Here is a 15,390-nt window from a genome sequence, read left to right on the forward strand (position 1 = left end):
CTGGTTACAACTTGCATGTGAAAATCACTCCCGATTCGTCTTCATCCAGGAGGATTCTGAAAAACGGTATCCTCTGTCCAATTTTGTCACGCCATACTCAAAACATTTAATGTAATCTGATTTAAAACAATTGCATAAGATAACCGAATAACACCATTAAGGTCAAAAAACAACTGCCACGACAATCTCATATTTAGATCGAAACCAAAAACACCTGCGTAAGAATTTGCACAAGTAAGCATACAATGTGACCCGAGCGGATTGGAAACCAAAACAACTGTGTAAGAATTTGCAGAAGTAAGCATAATAATTTCTTTATAAGGTAAACAAAGCAGCCGTATTTTTAAACAATAATGCGATTATCGCCCTCTGCCAGAGTCCAAGTCAAAGCAATTTATGAGTCCCTTGTAGATCAACATCCTCGGCCTGGAACAAGGTGTTTTGTTGAGTCAATAGTCCTGAAAACAATTAACTGGCCTCGAATGCAGCTGTGGGGGAAAGTGTCCTCGTGCTTACTTTGTCCCAACATGAAGCACAAATTAATGTATAGCTTCATTACCTATTAAAATGCTTAATGAACATATACTAACATCCCAGAATAAACCCAACAATATTAAAGGTTAAAATCAATCTATTTTAGATCAGGGGCAGTTTTTGCTCAATGAAATACAGGGGTCGGTTGGAGGTGACTGAGCACATCAGTAAATCGTCAAGTAATTACAGCCCAACTAAATAAATCACTACAGTGGTACCTCAACATACGAGCAGCTCTACCTACGAGATGCTCGAGCTACGATGAAAATTTCGATCAAATAATTCGCCCTAGATACGAGAAAAAATTCGAGATGTGAGAAAGCCAGGTGGCCATGGCACTGTCTTGCCGCATCTCTTTCATGTATAAAATATATCTACGAGCACGTAATTCGGCCTAGGTACGAGAAAAAAATTTGAGCTGTGAGAAAGCCAGGTGGCCATGGCACTGTCTTGCCGCATCTCTTTCGTGTATAAAATATATCTACGAGCACGGGGCGGAGCTTTGCATTTTCCCCCGTTAGTCAATGCATAATACTACATAAAAAGTGAACAAAGTTGCAGAGTTGTGCAAAGAAATGGCGAACGTTGACAATCAACATTAAGCGCGAAATAATTGAAAAATAGGAGAGTGGTGTACGTGTCACCAAGCTTGCTTTTCCGCCGGCGCAGTGACATTCAGAACAGTTAGCAGGAGATAGCGTGACCGAGTCAACTATATGTGAAAAAGCCAGCGGAATTTACATGGATTTGATAACAACGAAAGGATCTGAAAAGGGGGAGCCTTCAACACCTTCAGAACCCTTTAAAGCGAGTCATGACTGGTTCGAAAAATTTAAAAAAAGACCTGGAATACACTCGGTAATCAGACACGTAATGGGTATTATGGGTAATGGGCAGCAAGTTCCAATTCGAAAGCCGCAGTGGAATTTATCAAGACATTTGCCTCGATTATCACCCAGGAAAGTTACAACAAAGTGGCAAGAGTTTTCGGATTTTGTAGAAAAAAGGCACCCTGACAAGCTGGCAAGTGGTCGCGCGTTATCGTATTGTGATGACATTTGTGCGCGTCATTTTCGAAATATTTTGAAGGGAAGGCAAAAACAAACAACTCTTGATGCGTTCGTTTTGAAGACTCCGGGTGAACGTCCGGGTGGAGTCAACCCGTAGAATAAAGGTAAAAAAGATTAAAACAGAATTAGAATTCAGTTTTGTGTAAAGTTACATTAAACGTATGTTTGAGTGTCTGTATATATTAATCCAAGTTAATTTAAATTGGTTTGTTCGGTTACAAGTGCGTTGTTGCCGTGGATAAAGTTCCCCCGATACCCGATTTTTTTCCCTTTTTTTTAGATGATGTTATTGCCTGTGTTCATTAAGTCTTTCTCCTGACCTAAATATAAATCTGCGCGCTGAAAATGTCAAGTCGGCTCCAAATCAATTTTATAAACGAAATACGCAAAGTAAGTCGCAAATACAAAACTTCAAATGTACATCAGGTGTGTTAATAAAATAAATGCCGTACAGGAACAACCTTTAACGTGTGTTCTTTAAACATGCTCAAGTGTAAAAAGAGGTTAACCACAGTTAATAAATGAAAACAGTCAAACTATTTCAATAAGGACTTGCTCCACATATAATGCCTCTTCTAATTTTTAATCCTGTCGTAAGAGTTTAAAAAGAAACCAAAGATGATAAAAACTGTAAAATACTCTACATTAAATACAGTAAAGATAACGTGTGGTGTGACTAGTCTTGGGTATCATCAGGGTTTTATCTGCTACTACTAATTATATTTTAAAATGATACCTCTGTTTTCGGGTGGCTGCAGTTTAAATGTATCAAATTTTATCAAATCAAATGTATTATTATTGTTGACAAATTCTTTCATGATAATTACCGTTTTATCAGATCCGAAATAGTCATGTTTTTATTGCAAGGTTATGTTGCTGCACTGGTCGCCTGCGATTGAGGACGTGTACTGAATAAATTAGTGGATGAGTGTATCCATCAAATATTCATTTGTCCTGTGTCACCATTTTTGTGATGAATTACACAGGAAACCTTCGAGAGGGCGAAGGCCTGGGTAAAAGAGCTTCAGAGGCAGGCTAGTCCCAATATTGTCATTGCTTTGGCGGGCAACAAGGCCGACCTGGCTGAGAAGAGACTAGTAGAGTATGAGGTAAGCATACCATCTTAATGATAAATATATGAATTATCTCAGAAAGCTACTATTTGGTATATTTAGATGGAAAATGGTCTCCACAACACCAGAAAATTGGGCAATAAAAGGAAATAGAACTTTCATATACAGTGGTACCTCGTCATACGACCGTTCGTCATACGGAATGCTCGTCTTACGGGGGAAATTTCGATCGAATAATTCGCCCGTGATGCGGTCAAAGTTTCGTGATGCGACCAAGCCAGGTTGCCATGGCATTTTTTTTGGCATATCTTTCGTGTATAACAATATTTACAAGCACCGGATGAGCTATTCAGACCAGGAAACGCACAACGCGCATGCGCGGTGAAAAGAGGGCTTTCTGGGTAATGAAGTATACTCGTGCTCGCAAAAGTATCCCCGGTAGCAACTCTATCATAGGCGCCGTTCGAGGGGATGCGAACACAGATGCTACAAGCTAAAAGGAGCCGCTAGCCAGCGCCCCTGAAGCTCCCATGAGCAGCGGGGCGATCGCTGATAAAAGACTCTGCTCGTTGGCTGCTCATAAGAACATCGGGGGCACTGGCTCGCAACAGCATCCCCGGTAGCAACTCTATCATAGTCGCCGTTCGAGGGGATGCGAACACAGATGCTACAAGCTAAAATGAGCCGCTAGCCAGCGCCTCCGAAGCTCCCATGAGCAGCGGTGCGATCGCTGATAAGACTGCTTGCTGCTCGTTGGCAAGTGGTCGTGCGTTCTCCGATTGTGAGGACATTTGTGTGCATCATTTTCGGAATATTTTGAAGGGAATAGTACGACAGCAAACAGCCCATCGATAGCGAACGTGAGGGTGGAGTGTTTGTTCTGTTTACGAGTCCGTTGTGTGGAGGAAAAAAAAAACCCGAAGCCCCTCTCCCCTCGGCGAAATCCGGCCAATTTTAGTTAGATTAAACACTTTATTTCTATTAAACCACTCGTTATTTATTACTTTGTCAATATATGGCGAATTATAAGAAATAAAACTTTTTTTTTCAATCCAATATCCTGTTTCTGGTGTTTTTTTCAGAGAGTTGGAACGAATTAATTTGTTTCCCATTCATTTCAATGGGAAACTTTACCTCGAGTTACGAGTAACTTGTCATACGAGCTCAGTCCCGGAACGGATTAAGCTCGTATCTCGAGGTACCACTGTACTATTAGTAAAATGCATTTTTTTCAGAAGCATAAATCCTCCCAGCATCAGGCAGCCAAAGGGTTAAAATTGTTCATGAGTGTGCCCTAATTTGATTATTATGTGTTGACGAAGGAAGCACAGACCTACACTGATGACACCGGCCTCCTCTTCATGGAAACTTCAGCCAAGACGGCCATGAACGTCAACGAGCTGTTCCTGGCCATCGGTAGGCTCCTATTCATCTCAGTCAAAGTTCTTTGTTCGATCTTTGTGATATGTATATGATATATTTAACTGAAATTACTGATCCAAACAACCAATGATTTCTCAAGGAAAATCTTGTAAATCATCAGGACTGCCCTAATTCATACAACACTGAAATGAAGCTTGCAGAAAAGAAAATATTCAGTGACCGCAAAAATGGCATGAAAATCACCATTCATTCATTTTCTGACTAGGGTTGCAGGGGGTGCTGGAGCCTATCCCAGCTGACTTCGGGCCAGAGGCAGGGGACACCCTGAATCGGTGGCCAGCCAATCGCAAGCCACAAGGGGACGGACAACCATTCACACTAACACTCACACCTAGGGGCAATTTAGAGTGTCTAATCACCCTACCATGCATGTCTTTGGAATGTGGGAAGAAACCGGAGTACCCGGAGAAAACCCACGGAGCCCCAGGGAGAACATGCAAACTCCACACAGGTGGACCAACCTGGATTTGAACTCAGGACCCCAGAGCTTTGAGGCCGACGTACCAACCACTCAAGCCGCCGGGCCATTAAATCACAACAATAAATAACTGAATTTATCACATTAGATTATTTTTGGTTTATTTACATGAAGAAAATAGTGAAATTCTAGTTTCCTACATTGATTTCAACATGTAAGGTTTTGACCCATGGGCTGACAGACACTGTATAGGTGGCAAGCGCCATCTAGTGTCAAATAAGAGCACAGTAATAATTTGACATACCAGTGCCTCGACATACGAGCAATTGGAGATACGGGTAAAATCCCGAGCAAATATTTACCTTGAGATTCGAGACAAATTTTGAGATACGAGCATTTGAGACAGCCAGTTGGCCAGGCCTCAGGAGGCTGCTTTATGATTTCACCACACTGTTTCTCTCGCCGCATCTCCCTCATGTAGAGATCTCTATGAGCACTGGGCGGAGCAGTGCGTTTTTTCCATGTTTTTGTTGTTGTTGCATTAGTCAGTGCAGAATTAAGGGAAACAATGGATCCAAAGCAAGCCGGTGCAGTGAAGGGCAGTGCGAAGAAAAGGCGTATGATGACAATCGATATTAAGCACGAAATAATCTAAAAACATGAGTGGTGTCCGCGTGACTGAGCTGGCTCACCAAGCAGGAAGTTTGCCAAAAGCCTTGGTGGAATACATTAACCTCTTTGCCTTGGTTATTGCACAAGAAGGTTTAAATTCAGTGTAACGTAAGATTAAAACTTTTTTAAGTGTGTATCTAGGAATCTAAGCTCATTTAAGTTAAATTTAAAGTTTGTTACATTACGAGCGCTTCCGTCAAGTCTCTCTCTCTCACTCTCTCTTCCATCCGCAAACTCCGTATTGTATTAAATGCCTCATTTTATTATTAAACATCATAACCATTAGGCATTTGTTACTCTGTTAGTAGATGGTGAATTACAACCCTTAAAAATATTTTTCCATTGTAATATCCAGTTTTGTTTTTTTTCAGAGGGTGGGAACTAATTAATTTGTATTTAGTTCATTTCTTTGGGAAACGTTGTATTTGAGATACGAGTAAATCGACATACGAGCTCAGTCCCGGAACACTAAGCTCATATCTCAAGGTACCGCTGTAGTGCAAAGGAATGTAGGCGTAATTTAAGTTTCTTGTGTCTAAGTTTCTTAAATTGACATTCCTTCATTTGGACTCTGCTTGTTTATACAATGTGCTTGTTTGAAAGTATGTTAATTCCTTAAAATTAATATTAGTTCTACTGCTTTAGGGTGCTATTTTTGTCCAAGCTGAGTACTAAATCTATCTTCCAATGTATGATAAAAAATAGGCAATATATGCCTATGTATATTTTGCAACTGAAGTCTATATTAATGCTTGTATTCTTGCAGCCAAAAAGATGCCAAAAACAGACACCCAAAACCCGGCACATGCAGCACGACATCGAGGAGTCAACCTTCAGGACCCTGACACCCACTCCACTAGATCATGCTGTGGTGGGAACTAAACCACGCACATCCTCTTCATATGTGACCTCCACTACTGCAGTCAGAAGCATCCCATCTTCTTTAACCACCCACCTTGAACGATTGTCCTCATCGTGATAAAATCTAGCCAAGGAAGAGTGAAAAAAGCAACAACATGGAGGACAGGAATTGTGAATATTATGCCTTGTATCATTTCAGCTTGATCCCAGTCAGATAACCAACACATACTACATGTTCAAAGCAAATGAGCAGACAGAAGCAAAAGATGAAGTAAAATAAAAGACGCTATGTGCTCGACAGGCTTCATCTGTCTAGTCCTCTGGGTCCTAAAACCAACATAACACATTTAATGTGTTTTCATGTCAAGACCCTATTAACTCTCTACACTACGAGACAAAATACAGTACATGCTATTGCTTTCTCACACCATAGCAACAATAAAGACTCAAGCCAGAGTGTATACTCACTTGACATAATTGCTAATTAAAATATATAAATAAAAAAGTGGCAAAGCACAGAATAGTATTGATTCTAAATGTAAAGATCAGTGTAGAAAGGAATGAAAAATAAGGATAGTAATGTGAAATAATTTATTGTTTAATAGAATGATTAGAGTAAGTTTTGTGTGCGAGGTGTACGGTTGTTGAAAGTGACAAAAATGTAATAAAACTCAAACAATGAGCTGATGATGTTGAGAAAATAGTTATGTATTAAAATTCCAATTGCTACCAAAGCTTGATGCAAACTTCAATATGGACATTGTGTGTTTCCCCCTAACTAAAAATACTCAATAATAATGATTAATCAACCTGCAAATTTACCTGTGCATAAAAATGTATTCACACACATTCCTATGTGAAAAAAGGCACCACTAAAGGGGGCTTGCATGAGTCTAACTGATCATAGCTTTAAAAAAAATGGCCTCAACAAGTCATGATAACATACTTAGAAAAAACACTGGTTAAAAGGGGCAGGAAGGAATGTGTTAATTTAAACATGAAACTATATTTTTAAGTTTAAGCTTTTTTTTATTTGTAAATGTCTGTACAGCATTGCATAGAAATTGACTTGAAACAATTAAATAATTAAACATTTAAAAAAACAGAAATCGTGTTTAGAGATTGTACAAATTTTGTTTTAAGGATACAGATTTTTATCTTTTTTGCTGTCTTCAAATCACATTTACAAAAAATAAACATTTCCTTGTATTTTGTTTCTATTTAAAACAGAAATTACAGTGTTGCAGCTAGACATTAACAATTAGGGGAGATCCCCCTCTACACACCCAACTGTGAAAAGGACACTTCAAATGTGTGCCACAATTATATATGCTTCAATTCAGAGTCCTTCGGCGGTGAGGGGACGGGATACGTCTCAGTAGACACCCCACCCACCACCAACAGCTCGGTGCTCATTTTTAAAGGGCCCTGCTAAATGTGGACAGGGCCTTAAATGTAATTTGGGGGGGCCGAGACCACAAAAATCTGAAAACTAATACTAGAGTGGACATCTTGAAAATACTCGTGGTCGTAGTCTAAACGGTTGGTTGAAAATACAAAACTGAATTTTGGTTGACTGGGAATTAGTCACACCTATTTACGAATGCTTCCACATAGGACATTTTCAAGTTACGCAACCCTTTGACATGCAAACTTTTGTTCCAGCAGTGGTGGGCCGTCAGGGCCTTCAAGGCCTTCTCTGCTGGCCTAAGAAATATCCGAATCATATATTATATTTTGTCCATCAATACTTATTAAATAATTCCAAATTGTCTGTTAGCTTCCTTTCATTGCTTTTCCCCCTGGTTGCACTGCTTCCAGATGAGTGTTTTCATATTGAAGCATTTGACCAATCCCATTATTTGTTGCCAGGGTCAGAAATTTGCCTCACTGCCTTCACAATCAGTTCTGTGGGCTCTGCTGCATTAAACAAGCGTCGATAAGACTGTTGCTTTAACCAATCAGATTTCGAGTTGACAACACCACAATGCATTGTCGCAGGCGTAGGGATACGTCATTGCCTTGTCGCAGGCGTAGGGATACGTCATCGCTTTCACCAACTATGATTAGCTACCAAACTGTATCTGGAGCTAGCTGCACAAGCAAATATATTGTTGTGTTGATTTGAAGGCATTTTTAAGACGGACTATGCCAGAAATACGGTAGGACAGGCTCGACTTTCAGCATTAGCTTCGATGGCGATAGAAAAGAAGGAAGAAAGAAAGCAGGATGGATATTGTGTACAGTTAAAAAGGATTTTTGGGGAGTAAAATAGGGCTATATTCCTAAACAATATTTCAATTGTGGGCCCGGTTCTGATATCTGAAAAGCTCTAGTGTTTGTATTTAAGCTCCAGTTTTTGTATTTAATCACTAAATGCTGCTAGGAAGTGGATTTTACCCCATTTTAGTGCAATTTTTGCCGTTTCGCCATAGACGTCCATCGCTGTCTTTTCCCGGGGAAATCACCCCCCTGGCCTGGTTGTAATGTCTCAAAAGCTCCAGTATTTGTATTCAATCAATAAATGCTGCTAGGAAGTGGATTTTACCCCATTTTAGTGCATTTTTTGCCGTTTCGCGTATGGACATATATGGACGTATCGACGTTCATCGCTGTCTTTTTCCTGGGAAAATGATACTCCGGGCCCGGTTCTGATGTCTAAAAAGCTCCAGTATTTGTATGTAATCAATAAATGCTGTTTTCGGCTGGATTTTACCCCATTTTCGGGCAATGTTTGCCCATACGCCATTGGCGTTCATCGCTGTCTTTTCCCGGGAAAATCACCCCCTGGCCTGGTTTTAATGTCTGAAAAGCTCCAGTATTTGTATTTAATCATTAAATGCTGCTAGGAAGTGGATTTTACTCCATTTTTGTGCATTGATTTATTGATTATTTTTTGTGTCGCAGCTGTAGCTGCAGTAGAGGTTTTATAGCCATAAAATAGTTATGCACGATAACTATTACATATTTTTTCTTTCCTAATTGAAACTTAAAACTTCTGTAAATAAGTAAATGAATTACTTTCCTCATTATTCAATTATGAAAATAATTATGTTACCGTACTTTAAAAGAAAAGAGAATATAAAATATAATTTTACCATCACCATTGGCAAGTAGAATATTTTCAGACTCATTAAAAGAAACAATATAAATTTACCTCACATGGCCCAAAAAATAAATGAATACAAGTTGGATAAAGTTAACCCATTTTTACCCACATTAACAAGATTTAGATTTGTGCAACATTTTCATAACATTTGCATAAAATGTGCAAACTCCTTGATATCAAGTAAGAAAGGAATTACAAGCTGTCCTCAAATCAGGAGAATGGGTTAAGGAAATTTTAAATAAGGTTGCTTTTTGTGCACAGGTATTAAAGACGCATTTAAAAAAATAATAATAATAAAGAAAACGGCAGAGACGACAATTCGATCTTTTAGTGGGTCGCCTCGGAGTTGTCCTGCATCTCATAATTGCGCATTTTGGCTGTGATATAGTTATAGTTCTTTTGCTTTGTTGATCTGGAACTAGCGTTCACGTCACATCAACGCCCCTGTTCTTTGAGGTTTCGTGTTGTAGTGCAGTTTAATTCTAGCAAATTTTATCTAAAGTTTTTATTATTATGGACTAAAATTATTTGATGATAATTATTGTTATCGTTTTATCACCCAGGTCTAATATATAGCATATTTGTCTCTCCATTTGGCGCCAATACGCTACGAAGTGGGTGAATCCCACAATCCTGCAGCCTAGATGCAACACTGTTAATAATACATTTAAAAAAATAAAGTTTTCCGCTATTCATCACAGTCATCCTCCACCGTGGCATAGATTATTTGGTTCCTCCGCTTGATTTGCAGTGTCGTGGTCTGACTTCCTCTATCACCTGCTTCTTCGCTGGTTCTTTTAAGAATACGCTCACCGTCTATGTCATTGTCACTGTCACAGGAAGGAAGTCGGGGAACTGCGGGTGTCGAGTGAGAGGGGGGAGGCAAATCCCGGAGAGGCGGCATAAAAATGGGTGATACTTGGGATTTAGGTGGGGGCAGGACCATGGTTTTGGGTGTGTGGGTGTTACCGATGGAGGGTTTTGAATCAGTGCTGCTTTCAGTACCTTCTTCACCCTCCTCTTCATCCCACTCGTCCTCGATGGTGATCTCATCAGGATTAAAGGACGTGCCCGAAACATCAGTTGGGTACTCGCTAGGCTCGTCACCACTCTGAAAGTCGCCTTCCTCCTCAGCATGAGTATCCCGAGGGCCACTTGTGGCACTAACCTGGCCTGCTTGGGTGTAGAGATCGGTGAGGCCCAAGGTGGCACACAACTCTGTGGTCTGGGGGTTGGCGTGGTAACTGGGGGCAGCATGGAAGTGAGGAGTGCTTGGGTCGTAGGGCAGTACGGTCTTAGTGAAGTTGCTTGGGATGGCAAGATCGCCGTTGAGCTGCTCCACCACCTTCATTAGTGCCTCTTCAGAGACTGTAAAGTCCCACCTAAAAGCGGGAAAAACCAGAGGTTATGTTATATCATATTACATATTACTGTATTTTCTGAACTATAAGGCACAACTAAAAGAATTTTCGTAAAAGCCGGCGATAACACGATAACGGTAATTATCCCCCCCAAAAAATTTCATCAAAAACAATAAAAGTGTTTGATAAAAGTCGGTAAGTTTAAGATGTAAATACACTATCTACCACTATGCTTTAAACCCGATCACTAAACCAAGGCTCGACAATAATGCCCGGGGCAGCCAAGTACTCTTTTCGGGCAACTAATTACGTTTTGACAGCTGCCCGAAAGGGCAGGTAACGTTTTGATTATGTGATGTAAAATAAATGATTAAAATCAAAATTACTCCGCCTGTTTTGTTTTCTGCCATCGGCGCGGCAATTTTGTGACACATTTTCATCTTCTGCGCAGATGGCGGCAAATGTGAACTTTTTCCGCTAGTCGTGTGAAATATTTGCCTACGTTTTCTTAAGCTACCGCCATTTTGCAACGAATATTAGCTGTTTTTTTACGCAGGCACGTGCGCATCAATCCTTTTCCGTTTGGGATTTCGTCTGCTCATCTTCTTTGTACCGGTAGTCATAAAATATTTCACCATGTGTTTGGTATTACGTTATATCAGTATTTCTAAATTAAATATACACAATAGTATTGTGCATAATGTATTTCTTTTTTGTAACAATCTTCTCGCCTGGCATGCCGGCCCGCCAGGCTTATCAAGCAATGGGGGAAACCCTGTAATAAATTATTGATCAAAATGTTAAAATATTTACATTTACTAGTATCCCTGAACAGAAAATGATGTAATGATTTGACTTTTGACTTCCTAGAACAGCCCAATGAGTCATGTTTGGCTGTAAAAATGTTAAATCTATTTACATTTGTATATTCTATCATTTTCCTAAGAGACAAGTAAACAAATTTAGAGCTAAGTAAATACTTTAGTGTTGCATTGCTCATAAAAAGTACACACCGTTCATGCAGGCCATTATTCTCAGGAGGGTTCCATGGATGAGAGGTGGTTCTCTGCAACTCATTTGTGAGCTTTAGTATGGCAAGCCACTCGGGGTCATATTCCAAGACATTTGATGAACCGGCTCTTTCTGGTAAGTCTACAATCTACAACAAAGTTATTGACGTCAATTTAGACCAACTTTCTCCTTCCAGACACACAACATTCCATTACCTGCAGAAATTCACGATAGGGCAGACATTTATCCAGAGATAGGAACTTTGTGGCCCGTGGGGCGGCATTGGGTTTTGTCTGGAACCATGTAGAAAATCACGCCAAGAAATAAAATCAGTCAAATTTAAAACAACTGCCGGTTCAATTAGTCTTACCGGATGTTGCTTCAGGGCAGCAAATTTGACGTGAAGATGTGCCGAGAACCAATAGCTGGGCTGAAGGTGCTCTAGAAGCTCGGCGGCAGCGGGACTCCCCAGAGAGTTGGACTCAACCTCGTGTCGCAAAAACTTCTTTTTACGCAGCAGCTCTTCCGTGGTTCCATGATGATAGATTCCGCGGGGCCAGTCATGGCTCATAAAAATATCGATAGGCATGCAAATCTAATTGGGAATAGACATTTATTTTGTCAATCATTTAATTTCCATGAGAAGTGAGTCTTTGAAAGTAAAAAACATTTCAGTGGAGAAAATGGGTTCTACCCTCCCTTTTGTTTAAAAGTAGTAAGTATATCCCCGTTCTGATCACACAATGAGAATTTGGGCAGATCACGTAATTTTTAGAAGATCGGGATCGGGTGAAAAAGATTTTGTATGGGAGCGGCCCAGTGGCCGATGTGGTTAGCACGTCGGCCCCACAGTTCTGGCTTTGAAGGTTCAATCTCCTCAAGTGTGGAAGTTTGCATGTCATTGGGGGATTCCTTCCACATGCCCAAAACATGCAGCATATGCTGATTTAACACTTTAAATCGCCCCTAGGTATGAGTGTGTGCATGAATGGTTGTCTGTCTCCTTGTTTCCAGCGATTGGCTGGCCGCCAATTCGGGGTGTCCCCGGCTGGTGCACATATTTAGCTGGGAAAGGGTCCGGCACCCCCCACGACCCTAGTGAGGATAAATGGTTCTGATAATTAATTAGTTGTATGAGTTAAATTTGGTTTTAAACCTACAAAGAAACAAATTAAGTTGGACAAAGACATTGTCAAAAGAATTGAAATAAATTGTTTTGTTAGCTGTCGCATGTAGATAACGGTCATGAAAGGGCGAAAATGGATGAATTATAAACATATTCAAATGTGCTTTTTTCTGCTAATATACATTGCTGAGCTATCAACTTGGTACTTGGTATTGGCAGATCCTCAAAATCAGTTCATTCAGACGTGAACGCAGGTGTGAAAATATGAGATTGGTCTCCCGCTAATTAAAGCAATTGCATTCATGTTCATGCTGAGTTGCAATTTAATCTTTTGTCTTGATGTGTTTCTATGCAACTCTGTTCAAATATTTTTCAGGTGAAATTGGTCTGTGGTGCATAGCATTTTTAATAGATTTTAACCATGTTATTTCAGTTAAAAAGTGTTTCAGACAGAAACCAAACATTTATGATTCTGCCAAAAATGTTAAGTCACTGTATTTTTCACAACCACAGACTCTGATTATATAATCAATACGTTAACCTCCTATGACCTGCCGTCCACACGTGTGGACATTATTTTTGGTGATCAAAGACTACAATGTTAAATTTTGGGCTACAAGGCCCTGGCGTCCACTTATGATGTGGACATCATTTTCTCAGAAACTACATCATGCAAAAAAAGATAATACTTTGTTTTTACACTCATCAGGTCCCAATTAGCCTAAATATCTAAGAGAAAATAAAAATATATGCTTTGCACGAGTTTGGGTCATATGAGGTTAAGTCATGGGTGTCAAACCAGTTCTCAAGGCCACAGAGGGTGCGGGTTTTCATTAAAACCGAAGAAGAGAATACATTTTGCCAGTCTGGTGTTTTAAAAGTTCAATCAGTTGATCGCTGCCAGGTGCTGGTTTCTGAAGAAACCTTATTGGTTAAACTATCTGTGCAGTACAAATGGAACAAAAACCTGCACCCAATGCACCTTTTTGTGGAATAGTTTGGACATCCCTGCTTGCTTTAAGCATATTGCTTAGTTTCTGGATTGTGATAGAAAGAACCACCGTGTTTGAGTGATGATTACCTGTTTTAGTTTGAACACCTCAATATTTCGCACATGATAGACACTTCTCAGCGTTCCAGGATTGTAGGGTGGGAATTCATGGTGACCTGCAATGAGCCCAAACACTTGATGGCACGCTGCTTTACGATGTATGATAGGCCTAAGTGATATGGAAAAAAAACCTTTTCTGTAGTCATGTGACTTGAAGATACCGGACAAGCCGCCGATTCGTATTCCTTTGTAGCGTATCACCCCAGCGTAGCCTTCAACGTGAAATTGAATGTTACTGAAAATGTACTTGAGAACCTTTTGTTATGCCTCTTTTTTTTGGTGGGGGGGGGGGGGGGGGGTCATAGGTAACAATTAGACATGTTCACTAGGGTGTCACATCACTTGTTCTGTAGCATCCCTAATTTGAAGCTAGAAAATAATACTTTAGAGTACTACGAGGACTTGGATGAAATGTAACATTTTTAACAACAACAAAAAACAGGACTACCGGTCTTGCCTGAAAGACCCGTACCAAGATTTACAGTAGGAATAATTTATAATGTAAAATCTGCAATGAAATTTTGTGTATAGCCATTGTCCCTTACCCAGATAATATATATTGGGAGCCACCCAGCCTCCATAAGAGAGCTCCTGCAGGTGATTAGAGGCCTCATGGTTACCACCAATGAAGATGGTGAGAATGGGAGCTTTTTTCTCTCCAGAATAGTACCTATAAAAAAGATGATAGTTAAAAATTGACTCATGAATAAAAATAAACAAAACATTAGAAAGCCAGCGGCACCAACTTGTAAAACGTCTGCATGGTTCTGTACTTGGCAGGCACCGCCATACATCTGAGGTCGCCTTCATTACGCACAGCTTGGAAGTCACCACAGCAAAGCAATAGCTCTACTTTGACGCCCTCCTTTTTCTCCAAGTGGGCAATAGTCTCGTAGATCTTGTCCAACTCACCATGGCAACAGCCCTCCACTGCAATCTTCATGGCTGCAGCCAGCAGGGGCGATCTTGAGTCTCAGCTCTATTGTTGTTAAAAAGAAAAAAAGAGAGAAACTGACCCAATAGTTCTGCTCAATAAGACATCTTTGAATGATTTGACGTCATTCAAAGAGCGACTCTTCCCCACCGAATAAATAAATCCCACGTGTACATCCCATACATACATTCATAACACATTTAAATATCGTAGTTACATTAGGTTTCTATAATAGCTAAAAAGGTCCTAAACACCAGCATTTTTGTTTGTTCGTGTTTTTTTGTCCAACTCAATTCGCAACGCGAACACATTGGCGAAGAACGCACGCCGTCTCAAAACAATTATTCTTTGAAACAAACAATCACTTACGGAGGCGTACACGATGGCAAAGGTGACCAGGCCGCTATACAGACCACAAAAACCTCCAAATCGTAAATTAATTGCAGTTTTTTTTCCTGAAAAACTGTACAAATGCTGGAGACCCAAATACATTTCCCTCCCCACGTTCACAGGCGAGTGCGCCTGCGCAGTAAGTCAAAACAGGCGTTTTAGATTTTGATCACCAACGGTAGATTCAACACTTCTAATAACAATTACTATAGTAATACAAACAGTTAATGTATGAACATAAATGATTTTATCGCGACCTTTGTGCATACATTCCTAA

At 40.1% G+C, this 15,390-nt stretch overlaps 2 protein-coding genes across 2 annotated transcripts in view; one reads left to right on the forward strand and one right to left on the reverse strand.

Moving 5' to 3' along the window:
- Positions 1-6,758, forward strand: part of rab5b (RAB5B, member RAS oncogene family) — a 10,791-nt gene extending 4,033 nt beyond the window's left edge. Inside the window, exons 6-8 of the mRNA XM_077616436.1 lie at positions 2,591-2,713; positions 4,000-4,093; positions 5,977-6,758. Of these exons, the coding sequence (XP_077472562.1) occupies positions 2,591-2,713; positions 4,000-4,093; positions 5,977-6,092 (333 nt within the window). The 3' untranslated portion in view covers positions 6,093-6,758. The remainder of the gene's footprint in view (positions 1-2,590; positions 2,714-3,999; positions 4,094-5,976) is intronic.
- A 2,170-nt stretch (positions 6,759-8,928) lies between these two features.
- On the reverse strand, positions 8,929-15,260 carry dbr1 (debranching RNA lariats 1). Its single transcript, XM_077616435.1, has 9 exons — positions 15,093-15,260; positions 14,536-14,768; positions 14,335-14,459; positions 13,921-14,001; positions 13,760-13,845; positions 11,923-12,147; positions 11,768-11,845; positions 11,555-11,700; positions 8,929-10,562 (listed from the first exon to the last, which is right to left on the reverse strand). Exons 2-9 carry the CDS (start codon positions 14,730-14,732, stop codon positions 9,869-9,871), a joined length of 1,632 nt encoding a protein of 543 aa, XP_077472561.1. The 5' UTR covers positions 14,733-14,768; positions 15,093-15,260; the 3' UTR covers positions 8,929-9,868.
- Positions 15,261-15,390: the final 130 nt, after the last annotated feature.

The sequence above is a fragment of the Stigmatopora argus genome, chromosome 13 (genome assembly GCF_051989625.1).
Source record: "Stigmatopora argus isolate UIUO_Sarg chromosome 13, RoL_Sarg_1.0, whole genome shotgun sequence".
NCBI lineage: Eukaryota > Metazoa > Chordata > Actinopteri > Syngnathiformes > Syngnathidae > Stigmatopora > Stigmatopora argus.

What these genes read in the sequence shown, in the direction of transcription:
- dbr1 (XM_077616435.1), bottom strand. Translation starts at nt 14,732, where the DNA reads ATGAAGATTGCAGTGGAGGGCTGTTGCCATGGTGAGTTGGACAAGATC. An exon ending in CTGCCCTGAAGCAACATCCG is followed by an intron (nt 11,846 to 11,922) that starts GTAAGACTAATT and finishes ACATGGTTCCAG; the next exon opens with ACAAAACCCAATGCCGCCCC. An exon ending in CCTATCGTGAATTTCTGCAG is followed by an intron (nt 11,701 to 11,767) that starts GTAATGGAATGT and finishes ACTTTGTTGTAG; the next exon opens with ATTGTAGACTTACCAGAAAG.